The sequence below is a fragment of the Metarhizium robertsii genome (assembly GCF_000187425.2).
Source record: "Metarhizium robertsii ARSEF 23 chromosome Unknown MAA_Scf_1, whole genome shotgun sequence".
NCBI lineage: Eukaryota > Fungi > Ascomycota > Sordariomycetes > Hypocreales > Clavicipitaceae > Metarhizium > Metarhizium robertsii.
Genome location: NW_011942149.1, coordinates 7,319,693 through 7,335,758, shown reverse-complemented (window position 1 = coordinate 7,335,758; position 16,066 = coordinate 7,319,693). Strand labels below are relative to the sequence as shown.

General features: G+C 46.3%; 6 protein-coding genes across 6 annotated transcripts; 2 read left to right on the top strand and 4 right to left on the bottom strand.

Annotated features, from left to right (window-relative positions):
- Positions 1-1,214: 1,214 nt before the first annotated feature.
- On the top strand, positions 1,215-2,294 carry MAA_08292 (Nitrilase/cyanide hydratase and apolipoprotein N-acyltransferase; the record flags this gene model as incomplete). The annotated part of the gene is made up of 1 exon (XM_007826290.1): positions 1,215-2,294. The coding sequence occupies one exon, from the start codon at positions 1,215-1,217 to the stop codon at positions 2,292-2,294; it is 1,080 nt and encodes a 359-aa protein (XP_007824481.1).
- Positions 2,295-4,997: 2,703 nt separating this feature from the next.
- Positions 4,998-6,240, bottom strand: MAA_08294 (Aminoglycoside phosphotransferase; the record flags this gene model as incomplete). The annotated part of the gene is made up of 2 exons (XM_007826292.1): positions 4,998-5,588; positions 5,653-6,240. The coding sequence occupies 2 exons, from the start codon at positions 6,238-6,240 to the stop codon at positions 4,998-5,000; spliced, it is 1,179 nt and encodes a 392-aa protein (XP_007824483.1).
- A 329-nt stretch (positions 6,241-6,569) lies between these two features.
- MAA_08295 (uncharacterized protein) lies at positions 6,570-7,657 on the top strand (the record flags this gene model as incomplete). Its single annotated transcript, XM_007826293.1, has 3 exons — positions 6,570-6,617; positions 6,650-7,260; positions 7,351-7,657. 3 exons carry the CDS (start codon positions 6,570-6,572, stop codon positions 7,655-7,657), a joined length of 966 nt encoding a protein of 321 aa, XP_007824484.1.
- A 2,623-nt stretch (positions 7,658-10,280) lies between these two features.
- MAA_10756 (uncharacterized protein) lies at positions 10,281-11,201 on the bottom strand (the record flags this gene model as incomplete). Its single annotated transcript, XM_011412474.1, has 1 exon — positions 10,281-11,201. The coding sequence occupies one exon, from the start codon at positions 11,199-11,201 to the stop codon at positions 10,281-10,283; it is 921 nt and encodes a 306-aa protein (XP_011410776.1).
- Positions 11,202-11,492: 291 nt separating this feature from the next.
- MAA_08296 (phosphotransferase) lies at positions 11,493-11,801 on the bottom strand (the record flags this gene model as incomplete). Its single annotated transcript, XM_007826294.2, has 1 exon — positions 11,493-11,801. One exon carries the CDS (start codon positions 11,799-11,801, stop codon positions 11,493-11,495), a length of 309 nt encoding a protein of 102 aa, XP_007824485.2.
- A 1,502-nt stretch (positions 11,802-13,303) lies between these two features.
- MAA_08297 (uncharacterized protein) lies at positions 13,304-14,829 on the bottom strand (the record flags this gene model as incomplete). Its single annotated transcript, XM_007826295.1, has 3 exons — positions 13,304-13,808; positions 14,338-14,462; positions 14,593-14,829. The coding sequence occupies 3 exons, from the start codon at positions 14,827-14,829 to the stop codon at positions 13,304-13,306; spliced, it is 867 nt and encodes a 288-aa protein (XP_007824486.1).
- Between the last annotated feature and the right edge of the window lie 1,237 nt (positions 14,830-16,066).

Below are 16,066 nucleotides of genomic sequence, written 5' to 3'. Positions count from 1 at the left end.
GTTAAAAATATAAAAAAAATTATAAAAAGTATAATATATATAAAAGGTAATATACTATTACGAAAGCTTAGCTCTAGTATAAAATATATTACTGTTTTGTTATATCGAGTCTATTACAGCGTATTTCGTGTTTCCCTCCAGACACAATAACTGTCGGCTTTGCAGCCGACTAAATAAGAGAAACAAGAGTCTTCGCAAGTTTATCTAGCTACTACAGCTCTTATTACGTGGATAATATATGCTATTAATAGTTAAGAACTAGTACTAGTATTTATAAACTATTAGCTAATTTATATTGCCCGGTTTCCGCTTTATAATTTATATATTTGCGTTTAATATAAGTATTTATATTATTTATTTTAAAGCTAATTATTTACTTCTACTTCGATATATATACTTTTATTTGTTTATATATTTGTGCGTTTAGTTTTACCTCTCATTTTAGCAGCCTGTGCCTTGCAGTTATACTTGACGAGGGGTTTAAGTTTCTAGTATACCGGCAATAATATCCAGCCACGGATAAGACCCACTTGACCTCGTGGACCTACTTGACGATTAGGCAAAGAAGAAGGCGATAATCTGGCCCGGGGTTCAAGGTTGGGCGCTGCCGCAGGAGCTAAGCCCTGCATTTCCTATTGGGTCTAAAGAGTATAGGATTCTGTTCTATGTGTCCTATTTGTTAATTGTTTCGAGATAATTTTACGACCACCTCTATACCAGACTTTGGAAAGAAGCTAGTCAAAGATGCGATGTAGCCGGAACCGGCCACAAAGAGGCCATGTTTCGTTACCGCCAACCGGACGTTGATTCCAGCTTTCTATCCAAGAGTAACGAAAGCTATAAAAAGTCTGGGCAAATTACCAGATTGTTAATCAATACATAGATATTTTATGCCACGGTCAATACCCGCATCTTGCTATAGCAAGAGTAAAGCCTAAACCAAAGATATTACATCTCCGACATTTTATTTTTGGCACTAAAGAGATCAAACCGAACAAATCTACGGACAACAAGGCTAATTATTGTACTTTTACAGCAACAGAATGGACAGGCGTATCGGCGCCCAGAACAAGCGCCGAGGTACCAATTAGCTCAGCATTTGTACGACCACACCAGACGTTTATCCTATTTATACTTTCAAGCCGTTGACATGTAACCCCTCAATTCTAATCCGCTATTCAACTCCGCACGCACTTGGAAAACCCCGTCAAACCATGCCCATTCCTATCAGAGTAGCGACTTGTCATGTGTCGTCTATTTTCCTATCAGCCAAGACGACTACCCAAAAGGCCATTGGACTGATTGAACAGGCGGCGGCACGGAGAGCCAACCTCGTCGTCTTCCCGGAGACATTCATCCCTGCATTTCCTGTATGGAGTGCCATTCGCCCACCAACTGCCAACCATGACCTTTTTAAGCGCATGGCAATAGAGTCTATATATGCTGATGGAGAGGAGATTCAGGATATACGCGCAGCTGCAAAGGAGTTCAACATGATGGTTAGCCTTGGCTTTTCAGAAAAGGTTGGCTTCAGTAGTGCCACACTATTCAATTCCAATCTCTTCATCAGCGGCCAGGGTGAAGTTCTTATTCATCATCGGAAGTTGGTACCGACTTTTTTTGAGAAGCTCACCTGGGCCCCCGGCGATGGCCATGGTTTGCGAGTTGCCGAAACGCCGTTTGGAAAAATTGGCAACCTGATCTGTGGCGAGAACACCAACCCGCTCGCCAGATATGCTCTCATGGCCCAGGGTGAACAAATTCACATATCGACTTGGCCGGCGATATGGCCAACCCGGCTTGATCCCTCCCGAGATGGCAAGGATGCGACGCGTCCAACTGCATCACGCGGCGCAAACTATGACAATGTTGCAGCCAATCGAACTCGTGCTGCTGGCCACTGTTTTGAAGCCAAATGTTTTGGTGTCCTCTGCTGTGGCATGCTGGGACAGGATTCGATTGAGGAAATTTCCGGCGGCTCCGCGCATTTGAGGCGCGTGTTGGAGAACTCCCAGCGCGGCGCTACCATGTTTCTGGATCCTACGGGAGCGCAGTTGACAGGCTTTACTGTCAACAATGAGACACAGACCCAAACGCCTACTCCCTTTTTGCAAGATGTTGAGGGAATCTTGTACGCGGATATAAACGTGGAGGACTGTGTTGAAGGAAAACAGTACCATGACGTCGTGGGCGGCTACCAACGACTGGATGTATTTGACTTCAAGGTCAACAGGACACGCCGGTGTCCAGCTACGTTTGTGAGCCAAGATGATGCAACGACGGTTCAAAATTAGGAGGGAAACACTAAGAGTACAAGGTTCGGGGTTGGATGAAGAGTATTTTATTGCGCGTGTATTTAGTCTGCTTTATCTGTCTTCCGAAATGAAAACGTCAAATTATAGAATAATACACCCGTCTTGTTTATTGGAACTGCTTTGGCATTGGACAGCATGAGTAGCAGCTACTTTAAACACGTCTTGTACCCCCTCGCCGCTCAACGCTGAGCACTCGATGTAACCGACAGCTTTTAGCAGTTTTCGTATCTTCCTGATCTATTGGTAGGATCTGTTAGCACAGGCTGCATGTATACGCAATCCACGTCAAATCCTGTGTGACGATAATCACAGCGTTACGATCTTCGATCAGAGATGCTCAAGTTACCTTTTTCGGGATTGTAAATGTACTCGTCTGCGCCAAGTTACTGGTCACATTAGACCTATATTGCTGGTTCTGCAGATCCTTCTTGCAACCGACTAAAATGATGGGGACATTGGGGCAATATTGAGAGACTTCGCGATGCCACTAAGTACAGAAAGAGTAGTTGGCAGTTGTTGATTGTGTGTTTGTAATACATGAATAGAATTACCTTTTTCTCAATATTGGAAAGAGAAACAGAGTTATTGAGAGCAAAGCAGACCAAAACAATATCGGCATTGGGGTATGAATGGATACGAAAGCGGTCATATTCTTCTTGGCCTGCTGTGTCCCATAGAGCTAGCTCGACGGAGGTGTCATCAACTTGAACTTGTTGAACATAGCTCTCGAATACGGTAGGTACATATGCCTTGGCGAAAATTAGTATATCAGGGAATTGGTAAAAGTCGTCACGGTTTTCAGGACGTAAACGTTATGTGGCCAAGGTCAAATGCAGGGCTATCCGAGAGGCACTGGAATACTTGCTCAATTAATGACAGTAGTCTTACCTCGGGAAATACACCTTTGCAGAAGACACTGCATTTATCTTAGTATAGATAACGGGTTGGATGTAAAAGTAAAGAGGCCCGTATTCCACGGTGGGGTCTGGTAGAATCTTGCCAAAGAAAGAAAAACTCACGTCAACAGGCAGGTCTTCCCGCAACCGCCATCGCCAACGATAACAAGCTTTCGATAAGCACTCTTGCCTTCCTTCATTCAGAATATTGGGAGGTAGAAACACGGCCTCGATTCCGTGGGCAGCGGAGCGATGTGTAACGGGCATTGTGCTAGACCCCGCCTCTGGTTGAACTAGATGCCCAGTGTTGCTTAATAATGGCGCAAATATAAAGTTGAGGGAAGATTCCTGATTGGGCTTAGTCTGAATATTAAAGTCGTTTTTGCTTGAGCCGCTGAACCTCATGAGAACTGAGCTAGAAACCTTCTAAGTTGTTCTCTCCGGCACATGGGACACGGTTCCATTGTAAGTTCCGAATGTCGCCTCAACCCAGCATCATGGATGGACTAACCAGCCCGAGATTCCCCAAATCCGCATTCCCAGTCCTACCTATTATTTCACGATGGCAATTCGGCCTCACGTCAATCGAGTCAGTCCCTGAACGCAGTCTTAGAAAGCACTCCAACCCACTTGCTGCAGCGGTATACGACGATCAACTCGCCGTTACGTACGATTATCACCACCCTCCACCAGGTAAAATAGGGCGCATTGTCTACAAACTTGACCTATCCAAGAAGCCCTTCACCGATCGCGGTTATCGATATTCGAAGCCGCGTTGCGATATCTGCACAAAGCCAGCAGTGGTCGATGCTGTTGTGCCTCTTCTGATACTCCATTCACATGGTCCTTTATGGGCTTTATTGTTGGCCTTGGTCATGGCTTGGAGCTACATGTTGAGTGCCGCATGTTTGGCATCCCGGCACGAGAATAAAGACTTCGCCAAAGGCTTTAGTGGCGTGTCTTCATCGAAGACAAGTGGATGTATTGCTCCTAGGACATCCCCCCTAAGACGCCACGAATGGAATACGAGTGAGCTTGATAGTATAAACTTTGAACGCTATCATGCACCATACTCGGAGACACTTGTTTCCAACTCATACACGGCGTTTCGAGATATGGCCCGTCTTGCTGGGGTTGCAGACTCGATACAAGAATCACGTTGGTATGTTTCCGCGGCTACTTTTATGCTAAAACTTTTACGCCACTGGCGCTGTTTCAGTTCTCTTCGTTGCATGTTAGAAGCTTACTGAAGACTGAAAACCGTCGACTCAAGCCGCAAAGCCCCTTTTTGACCAGCTCAGCGCATGACGCGCTTCTATACCTGTACCCGAGCCATCCAAGGCCAGTCTCTACACCATGAGGCCTGGCACCTATGTATATCCAACTACCACCTACTTTGCCCATCTCATATTAGTAGTGTATGTGTGGCGTGCACTTCCGGACCTGAGTTGTGGCCTCCGGGCCGATGAATGTCTCGTCGTGCTGACAAGGGACACGGCGTCTCGTGTCCAATTTTCTCGTGGCTCTTCTGGTGCAGGCGCCCAGCTCTGAAAACGCCATGAAGGCAATAAAAATGCTTCAACACTGGTGCCGAGTATGTCGAGAGCAGGACAAAGTGTCACCCGTGTTGACGTTGGCCATACTGCTGGGCTCTCGGAGGCTTTTTGCCTTCTCCGACACGTCAAGAGTAACACGTCTTGCAGTGAGCATGCTGGAAATGATGGGTTTGTTTTGCGTTCTCTGTGCAATGCTCATTGAATACGTCGTGGTTGGGCGAAATTGAAGCTTATTTAAGGCATAAGGGGGACTTCGATTTCGCCTGTGTGACGTGTTCCTCGCCCATATATTGTCGCCACTTCTGCTCCCACCCTGGGCTAATGGGCGGCGGTAGACGCTGCACAGAGTAATCTACTGTCGGTTCCGGCTCCGGCTCCGGTTCTGGTTCTGGTTCCGGGATCACCGACGTCTCGGCCGGCGCAGACACGGGTTGTCCATGCTCGTCTGTCACCAATTTATCCACCCTGTCAACTTCTTCCATCTCATAATATCCAAGAATTTTGCGGCCGGCCTTTGCAAACCCTGCCCGCACCTGTACTAGGCATGAAATGGCACTAAGTGCGCGTGTGTTGTCAATGTCTTTTGCTTGTGGAACTACCACCATGGGTCCAATGTCTCTGTTCATTTTCGATCGGGAATCGGCCAGGGCAAACTTGGCGAAGCTAGACGGCAGGATACTCGCGAGTTCAAAGTCCACCACAGTAACGCGGCCCTCATCATCGAGTATGAAGTTGCCTAGCCAAATGTCCGAGTAACAAAATACCATGGGTTCTTGCGCAAGATTCTTGACGCGATGTTTTTGTCTTGTCAGGGAGAGAAACTAAGGCGTGGAGAATTGTCAGAATGACGACATGATGCGAGTATTACCTCAAGGCATCACGTACCGCATTAAAGTGTTGTTCTAATTCAGTTACATTTCTGTAATGTAGTGAGGCCACGTTGTCGTAAAAGAGCACGTTGCATATGGTCTCTCCGTTGACAGCTGCGGGACGCGAGTTCTGGGGCACCGGGATGCGATGCAACTCTGACAAAGCCAGCGCTACTTGTTTGTATATGTCATCCTTGGTCGCATCATCAGTTGCCTCTTTCAAGCGTTGAGCCGCAGTCTTGCCTGGAATATACTCCATCACAACATATGATCGACGTTGAGGCCACGCATCGGGGTCACCTGTATGGACAGTCACCTGGCAGCCATAATAGACCGCCGGTGCCTTGACTGGGGAGTTGAGCTCGCCAAGTCCATCATGAGCCATTTTCTGTGCGGCCAGCTCGTTCCATATGATGGACGAACAATACTTGATCCAAAAAACAGGAGAATCCGCATCTGGGTAGGGCATGCCGACGGTATAACCAAGGGGGTGAGATTTGGTGCAGAGCCGCACCAGTTCGGCTGGTGAGGGCAGCGGGATTGTGACATGCAAGGGCAGCGCTGAGCCGTGCCACTCCCTTGTCATACGGACTGGGCTCGACATGCTGAATGTATCGCGTATTGTAGGCGTGATTAAGGTGCTGCTGTCCGATGAATGAAAAAGGAGGCGAGCTGCAGGGCCAAGTGGAATGAAATCGGAGAGACAATGGTCAACATGGCACGTGACGGCTGCCGTCGACGTTTTTGTCGGCACATGCATCTACACCCACGGGACGGAAATTGCTGTTTGTTGGTTTCAAAGTTTCTTTGTTGATCCAGTCAGTACATTCAGGTATAAAGATCCAAGAATGATGAATGGCCTTGTAGGGCTGGCCCTGAAAAGGCGCTTCGTCAAACGCCTCAAGCTTGGACTCGCGTGGACATCTTTGCACCATGTCCCCATGGCGATTGTCCTCTTTGCTCCTCGCCCAACGGTTCATAGTCTGCAAAGCCTTGCATTGTTTCATTCTTAGAATCTTTCAGTCACGTCGAGGAGTATTAAAGTGTCTGGTGCTGCCAAGAACTGCTACTTCCTCTCCTACACACCTGATGTACATGCTCACCTTCCCTTCTTTCCCGTTACCCTCTCGATGGACTCCCAGACCGGTGATCGAATATCTTTTAACCTGTCGGAGAACCGAAATGCATTGCCTCAATCATTCCTGCAGACCGTGTGCTCTAAATTGTATGTTGAGCTCTTGAAGACAACAACGCCAGAACAAGGCCAACATGGCGAAGAAGGCATCGCCGAAAAGAAGCAGGCTGCCAACCATGCAGTGTTTAAGATCATCTTCGCGGATAAATGTGGGACCTATGAGGGTATGCGACTAGAGGTATATGTCAACTTTAAGTACCAGAGCGAGGGAGAGTCTATAGATGGCCGACAAGTTATCTTTCAATGTGGCGACTTTATAGCCAGCCCTTCCCTCAGTTCTAATCCCTCTAGCAAATCACTTTGGACTTGCAGTCTACCTATTCACCCCTGGAAAGTTGGCGATGTTCTTAGGCTGCTATTCTACCATGCAGCGTCCGAGTTCCAGTTTGTCTGCATTGATAATAAGTATTTTGGGTGTCGCGATTGGATGTAAGTATTTTACTAATCTATCATGATACATAATATTATATTTTTATGTAATATAGTATATAAATTTACTTTATTATTAACATATCCTAGTACTCAGGTCATTTGTTTAATGCGCAGGGGTGGCTTTATCCAATCTACCGACATTAGCGAGGTTCTCGCTGGCCCGAACTTGTCAGTCGGAAGCATCTATGAAGCCCTTGGTTTTCGATTGGACTATCGGGGGCGCATCTCGGCTTCTCCCATTGATAAAGGCCGATTTAAGTACCGAGACCACTATCAGTCACCTTTAATGCCATATCATGGGTCTCAGAAAGCACTTGAACTAGCCGAGTTATGGGCTCCGTCATCCTTGCACGTGTCACACGGTCAAAACCTGGACAAAGACATCGGGCAATAAACGTATCACGAGAGCTCAGAGTCAGACTTTGGCGAGGGCTGCCTCAAGCCTCTAGCGCTCACCGACTTCTTACATTTATAGAGACGTCTGACCCCTCTCGGCCTCTTAGAAAACCAAGGACCTTTTGTTCCCTAAAGTTGTTTATTAAATTAAGCTTGAACCTCGCGTTCCAAGCCGCGCTACTTTGACCGTGTTACAGCACATCTTCGAAAACTGAACATGGTCTTTGGTTTCTCAAAGGAGGATTTGGTATTATTGGCGAGTTTTTTTTTTGCGGCTCGCGACCACCGTGGGAGCTACCAGATTGTTTGTGCCCAGGCCTGCTTTGTGTTTTCATGTCCTGTTTTATGTTTTCATGTCTTGTTTTGTATTTTTCTGCTTATTTCGTATTTTTACGTCTTGTTTCTTATTCTTTTAAGTTAACTATGCGCAATTCTGTTGGTTTTCTTCATGGTTCCATTCTTGTGATTCGCCGCATGCCGCCTGCAGAATCTCCTCTAGATCTGGACCTGGCTGACACGAAAGCAAGTTTGTCAATATTCGTTTGCTTTCATTTCGGGCCGGGTACATTACCATTAGGACGTGTCTACAGTCTCCTGTATCGGGAGAGATATGTTCTAGACCGCCGCTTCAATCGCAAGCACCGGCGAACCTGGTGGTGGTTCAGCTGCGGGTATTTATTAACGGAATATACCCGTTGGCAACTAAGTGGGTTATTTCTCTTCCACTTAGAGGGGGTATAAATGGTTGCTGTCTGATTAGAGCGCGTTCTTATTTTTGACGGTATTGGCACCGTCTTCCTTGCCGCAGCCGTCCATGATGAGCCAATTGAGCCATCACAGTGTTGTGAGATGAGGCTGGTCGTCTTAGCGTTGCCCTAACTGGCTGTTCGGCCTTTCAGTGCCGTCCCTTCGGTAATAGTTCTTAGACTAAGATGCCGACACAAAACTCGGAAGAACTCTGGGCCATACAAATGGGACCAAATGCTCGGTACATAGACCATTCTGTTTATGGCAACAGACCCCAGTTTTATCAATACCCCGTCGACTCGTCGGCTGTTGATGTTACAGCTTCGTTTCGAATTTGGGGCGGCCCGAAGAAATGTACACGAGTGTGTGTGGAAAGTTCGTCATTAAAACAAGGTAATACATGCTATACTAACCTGATAGCCCATCTTGAGTACTGCATTACAGTGGGGGACAAAAAGCATTCAACCACGTCCGGTACCTGAGGATATATCCAGATTTTGGCTGCCCAAATAGCACAACCCATATGATAGTATATTAGTGTGCACTTCTTGATAAGCAAACCTATCACTATAGACGGTGTATTGTGTATTACATATAATAACGCTGGAAAAGACTCCATGTCTCTATCTGCTGGCATGGGTGCCCCGGCTTGTTATCCCTTGTCCATGCCCTGAGTCAGGTGAACCCAAACCAGACAACCGTGATATGCTGAAGCAAAAAAATCTCCCGGGCGTGATTCGAACACGCGACATTCTGATTCAACTGAATAGACAATTACAGTCAGACGCCATAAACCAACTAGACTACCCGGAGATGGACCAACTTGTGTACCTGGAGGTGTGATATTGTATCATATGTTCGACGACTTGTCTTTGCACCCTATATTCGTTGTGCGTAAACCTCTCTTCACATTCACAATTAACGAGGTGTCCAAAAACTGTACTTATCTCTAGAGATTATTCGCTACGCTTTTCCTTTGAAGTTAGACATTCGAAGCCAGCCTGATCTTGCCGATTTGGCCATTTTCTTGGTGAACATCCTGCAAAATGAATGCGGAAGCGAGTCTACGTCTACATTAATCACCAGAAAGATCTTTCTTGCTAGGGAGCACAAAATGTTTTACTCGCAGCAGAAAACCCCGAAGCAAAGTGTCAACACCAGCCCCTGATATCGTTTTTCTTTGCAGATTTACTAATGTGCACATAGGCAAAAGGTACTAAATCGACGAGTTTTAGCAAGAAGTCTTATTCTTTTAGATCGTACAAACTATATTTGGTGGGTAAGAATAATCATGCATCTGGAATCATTGAGTCTAGGTCAACGCAGCCGAGAAACCGCCCCGCGCTTAAGAAGAGCATCTGGCTGTAGCCCTGGGGGAAATAGCAAAGGAAATGCCACTGTAAATGATTAACATTCCAACAATTATGCTTAATTAGGCTCGTATTATGGAAATGAATTATTAAAGCAGTCACGATCTAATTGAAAACACTCGTCCTAATAACTTGCAAGTACTGGGCGAGGTTCACACCATGGCCCCTAGCCTCCAGAGGCGTCAAATTGATAAGCTTCTTGGCAAACCGTCTCTCATTATCGCTAGACACTGCTTACGTACGCCGTCTCATTGTCCGTTTTCAGTATTACCTAATTCTTAACCTGACAGCATCGAGTTGAGAAAGGACATGGACGTAATGCTGTGAATCCTGTGGTTGCGTCAGGCAGAAACAGTCTGTCTTCCACCATTCTTGCCGCTAAATCTGGTTGAAAAGGAGGCGGTTAATGGCAGGTTGTGGAACAAGTTGACTGAGTTGCAGGAGTGGGAGCGGGAATTAGAGGCGCAGACTCAAGGCTATGGCTATTAAAATGGACCTCTCAGGCTATTCCTCAATCTCCTTGCCGTGACGTGCTTCTCCAGCCTGTAACAAAGCCTTTGCCCTTTTCAAGAATTCCTGGATCTGCTGAGGCCGTTCATACGGAATGAGTAAATTGTTGTTGCGCAAGTATTCGGTGTATCGCTCCGATTTCTGAATATGAAGCTCAATTTGCTCTGCAATAGCTTGATTTTTACTCTGTTCAAAAAACTCGTTGACCACGGCATCCCTACGCGTTTCAGACCCGAATAGCCGTTGAAAAATGGAAGGGTAGTACACATCTATCAGGCTAGAAGGGTGACGTAGTATTTGAACTATCGGTGACAGTTCCAGGAGAAAATCTTGACTTTGTGTGTCGTCTTGGTGCAACAATCCCCAATCTTGACATAACTGCGTCCAACCGCTTGATGTCTTGTGCAACTCCTCCAGGACTCTGCGAAATTCTAGCCAAATTTGGTCTCGCGGCACACCAGTCACCATAAGAAGTGTATCAGGGTCATGGCCGGTGATCCATGGTGGTGGTATGTAAATCTGTTGGGGAATTGTACTCGTAAACTCCCAGTCAATGATGCCCAGAATATGGAAGTCATCGTCAACCATGATATTGCCACATCTTAAATCCGGGTGGGCTAATATATATGGGCGCTCTGGTACTTCTTGCAGCTGGATGTGTTTTGGGATCTCCTTCGATACACTTTCCAGGGCAAATAGCTCCATTTTTGCCTGCCTGCGGTCGAGCTCTTCAACGGGCAGTTGAAATGTCTGCGATAATATATGACAATGAAGGTCCATGAAGCGTTTCACAGACGTGAAGGTTTCAGTCAACACTGGCCGTTCTAGTTTCCGCTCTAATTCATTAACAGTCATGGAAAGGAAGGGGCCCAGAACAGGATTTGACTCGTCATCCGGATTGTCCGGGTTAGGCATTAGCGAACCCGCAGCTGAGAACTCAAGCTTGCGTAATTGTGCCAAGGTGTCGATAAGACCAATATATAAGTTTCGCCGTTGGTGTTCTGCGGCATGGAAGACGGTTCTCGTGTGAAGTTGTTGACCTTGTATAAATTCCATCAGTATAAATGGAGTTGAAGCTCCTTTCACTAGTGTTGTATCTTTTCCATATGCGTGTATTTCGGGAATAGGAATCGTCGTATTGTGTTTAATATACCTGTAAAGGCTACTTATTTATTATCCATGCGTCTGTACGCGAATCGATGAAGCTTACCGGATGGTTGTCACTTCACTCACGACCTTGGCCCAGGCATTCCGGGTCACTGGCTCGATTGGTATTCTTACCACCCATGTGACATCGGCATCAAAGAGAATAAAGAAACAGATGTTGAAGCTGCCATTCCGCTGATCGACTATTCTGCAACATCTTCCGCCATTATACCTCGATGCCAAATCACAAACAGCGGCTTTGCTTATTGAATCGATGAAGTCTCGTATTGTATCTTCAACTTGCTGTGCTGTAAGAGGAAATGTGTTGGGCGCGCCGTGGTCGGCTTGGACGTCGGGGATATGCTCCATAGCGGACGAAACGCCCTCTCTCTTTGTCTCGTGATGCTGATGCTAAGGACTGAATGTTTTTTGAGTCATTTGCAGGTCGACCTACAAGCCCATGGGACAACCTGGTCATATCTTGGGATACTGTCGCCCACTATGTCTGAAGACAGCGGTGTGAAGATGGAGGCCACTGGAACCAGGAGCCAACACTGAAAGTGGATATTGGAAATAGGGGCTACGGGCGAATGTCGAAAAGTGATTGGCTCCGTTGAATTCGAATGAGGGAACCCCGGAATATGCGAAAACCCGAACAAGGATCCTTGTCCTCCCTATTGACTGCGAGTGGACTACTCATGACATCGATATCGAGTCACAAACCAGCACTTGAGAGCCGTGCTTTAAATTGGCGCCAAGCAATGACTAGCTAGGAACACTAAGCTTGAGTTGTGACGGACACAACGCTGCATGTTCATATATCGCGTCTCTAGGGTGCCAATAGACCTAATCTGTTCACGATTCTAGTAGACGGTGGTAGCCTCTACTAACACCGCACTCTGCAACTATAAACACTGGCATACTACTTGAAAGCAAGTGCAATATTTAATGGCGAGCATGGTGAAGGGTTTAACCAGCTACCATACACGACCGATACAGGACACTAGAGGCAGCCCTTCTTGGTTGCCGTTATTCATCACCAGCCCGAAATAATAACGTGATACTGTTACACGGAAATCGCAGGTTACACAAGGGCTACGGTCACGGGACCTAGGGCAGAAGGCCCTCACCGACTTCTTGTATAAATAGACGTCTTCGGTCCCTCAAGGCCTTGAGGAAAACCAAGGACCTTTGATACCAAAAACTGTCATTAGTTGAATTGAGCTATTGCTCCAAGCCCTCTATTGAGCCCTTGTCACAGATACACCCTCTAGATTATACAAACTACTAGAATGTATAGTGTTGACACTATCTCTCACACACGGCACGGGGATACGAGGCCCGGTAGCGTACCACGTGTTAACATGAATATCTTTTGGACGCGAATAGTCTATTTACATCCCTTCTCAAGAGAGAATAAACTCAAACTTTGTATACGGATTTATATATGAATAGCCAAGGAATTATGCTCTTGGTCTTGTATATTAGGAGCTGTACAGCCAGATGTCGAGCGTTTCGTTGTGGCGGCCAGCAGGTCAGGGACCAGCTCTACGCCGGATAATAGCATTAGGGCAGTCTACTCGACCAGACTGCCATTCTTTGTGAATACGGGCTCTCATGCCTTTTGCTGGAAGTCGATATCCTTTACGCCGCAAGCGGCGCCGGCGTAATTTTTTGGGCGAGGGGTCGTTAATTTCTTCGTGATGCAGTGACGGAGGGAAATAAGCCTGGCATAAAGGGCAACATCTAGTTATTCATGTTGGAGGACATGTCGCACAGACGAGCTCCGAATCTCGGCCACGTTGCCAACGCACCTAATTAGGCTTGTATCCAAGTATCATGTTGGATTATATCCTGAATAGATCGTTCCATCACAGTTCTCTGCGTAGCTCTCCTATCAAAGATTTATTCTTGACCCTTTTTGGGATCTTCCGGGCCATGATAATGCCAAAATTATGGCCGGGACCATGCTCGATACGGGACTTGGAAAGTACAACATCCCTCAGGAGTACCGTTTTCACACATTTGCCAGCCCGTCTTTTCACGTGTTCAAATTTTTGTGCCGAGCCATCACGGCGATGTCTTTCGTAACCAGCACTGACCATGGCTGCCAGAGGTCTGATGGCTAGATCGGGAAGATATCCAAGACTACGGTGCTCAAAAATACTGCCAGCATTTGCCACTACAACCGGATACTCAATAGGAGCAGAAGAGTGACATGCCATTCGGTAGGCCATGCTGTAACTGGCGAAACGAAAGCCAAATTTGGCCGTATGATGACCATGGCCTGTATGGTGTCTGCTGGCCGTCACGACAACTAGAGCTTGTCTTTTGCGGCAATCCCATTTCGGCTGCCATAGATTTGACGTTGAATACCTGGAAATGTATTAGTGTATACTTGTCGGTTGGTGAGTATATCCTGCCACAGATTATAGGTAGGCAAGCTAATCGAGTAATCTTCCTTACTACGTTTGCCTAAATCAGAGCATTCTGATCATATTTCGTACGCTTTTAAAGAAGCTATAGTCAAGCGTGAGTACAAGAATTGCCCAGTATACGGTAAATATTTACTGATCATAATATATATGCAGGATTTCCACAGCCTTAGCCAGTTGTTACAAGGCCGGTAAATGCTTTGGTGTTTGCTTATAAGCTGGGCCGCAACTATCTTTCTGACAAGCATCTTTGACGCCTTCTTTTGAACTTGCGCAGAATATACTCTGTATCGGAAGCGGGAAAGCACTATCTTCATATGTCTCTGCGCATGCCTCTCGAGTCATCACTTGAAGGTGTACTTTACGCATATGCCTTGTCGGAACACCGCCTAACTTTGACACACCCCTAACTAAATACTAGAATTCGATACAAAGACAAAGGGGAAGACTGTTTCTCTGGTTAAACATACCAACCGCCTATAATTATTTCCGGTAGAAAGATGTAGGGATAATCGTGCTCGCTTGTCAACTCAGCATAGCGGATGGTTAAATTATTCTCGGGAATTAGAGTAGATAGTTTCCAGACTGTCATTATCTCCATTGAGAGAGTTGTATTCAGGGTGGTTGTGAATGGATAACACGTCGACTATAATACCACCTGATGGCCTATCCTGCAGTGTTGTATTAGAAATTTCTTTGAACATCACTTGAATATTAAAACTTACAAGTGATCCCGCATGGACTTGTTCTTTTGTCTCTTTGCTTTCAGAACAATGAGCAGCTGTAACAATCGTATCCGGGCTTATTAACGCGCCACCGCAGACATCTTTTTCACAGCCGCCTTCTCTTCTTATTGCAACAGTACTAGGTAGTTCATTGGCTTCAGTTGGTTCTCCGCCAAGTATTGGCACTGCAATAGTAGTTGGAAGTGGTAATAGAATGAGCACAGCTCTGAGAGCCATCTTGACAATCATTTTCGCAGCGAGAAAGAAGATTCTATAATACTTGTAAAGGGAACAGCTGTACCCAAGGTTTCCATCAGGTCATGTGTTTAGTTTGTAATCTCGAGGTTCTTTGTCGGCGATGCCCCTTTGTCAGGCTTTATGATTGGGTCCTCACCGTGTAATATATATCTGCATGTCTTGAAGATATTGGGACTAGCTAAGCTGTGACTCTTCGCCAAGGCCCTCGACTCAAAGCTGTGTGTAGCTTTATTTAAGACTCGTCGCGGAAAGAGTGCCCATCGTTGTCCGCAAACACGGATGTACCCTGCAGGATGGTAACAAGCGGGATAGCCGCCGGTTGCATGTAACGGCTGGCGGCAATTATATACGATTCGCAGCCACGTATAGTTGCGAGTCGTTGTGCAATTTGATCAATCAGCCGGGTCCTCCGATTGACTGGACGTTGAACAGATTAGGCTGATTATTGCATCTTGCTGGTATTGGTGCTATCAGTACTCGGCATTTACCAACCTACCCAGGTATGTAGCTGACTTCAGCGAGAATTGCTCGGCGGGCGCCCTACTGCTTCATTTGCTGATTGCTTCAAAATATATACCAGCATATTATAATATAATACCTTATAAAAAGGTATCAAGTAAAGCATAAGCGCACCCAGTAAAAAAAGTAAGCCCGCCGAGCAATTCACAGTCCAGCTATCTAGGGCTTTCACTGCGGAAATCGCTCCGCACGGAGACATGCTATTATTGCATTGAACTTACCTCGACAAGGTACTCTTGGCGATGAGAGACTTCTTCTAGCAGAATGCTTCTGCTAACAGCTAACAGCGTGCCTTGGGAGCGATATCCCACGGTTAGACTGAGCTTCAGCCAAGACGTAAAAACTCAAATCATGGCCAAGATCCGGTCTGAGCTCAGTCCTCGGCATGTTCCAGCGGTAGTGGAGGAGTGTGATGCTGGAATTCCTAAGACTAGTGTCCAGAGACAAGTCACTGATGTCCAGAGCCAAATGACTGATGTTCAGGGCCAACTCGCTGCACATGTGATGTTCGGAGCGAACATTGAAACCAATACAGTTTCGCGCCAAATTACCGATCTTGCCGAACTGCTCAACGTGCACAACAACACAATTACATTGTGAAGATGCGAAATCACAATGCTCTTGTGATAAACCCAGGCCATCAATTACTTCCAGGAGCCAAGATGCCTGATTTCCCAAGCTTATTAGGTCGAGTGCT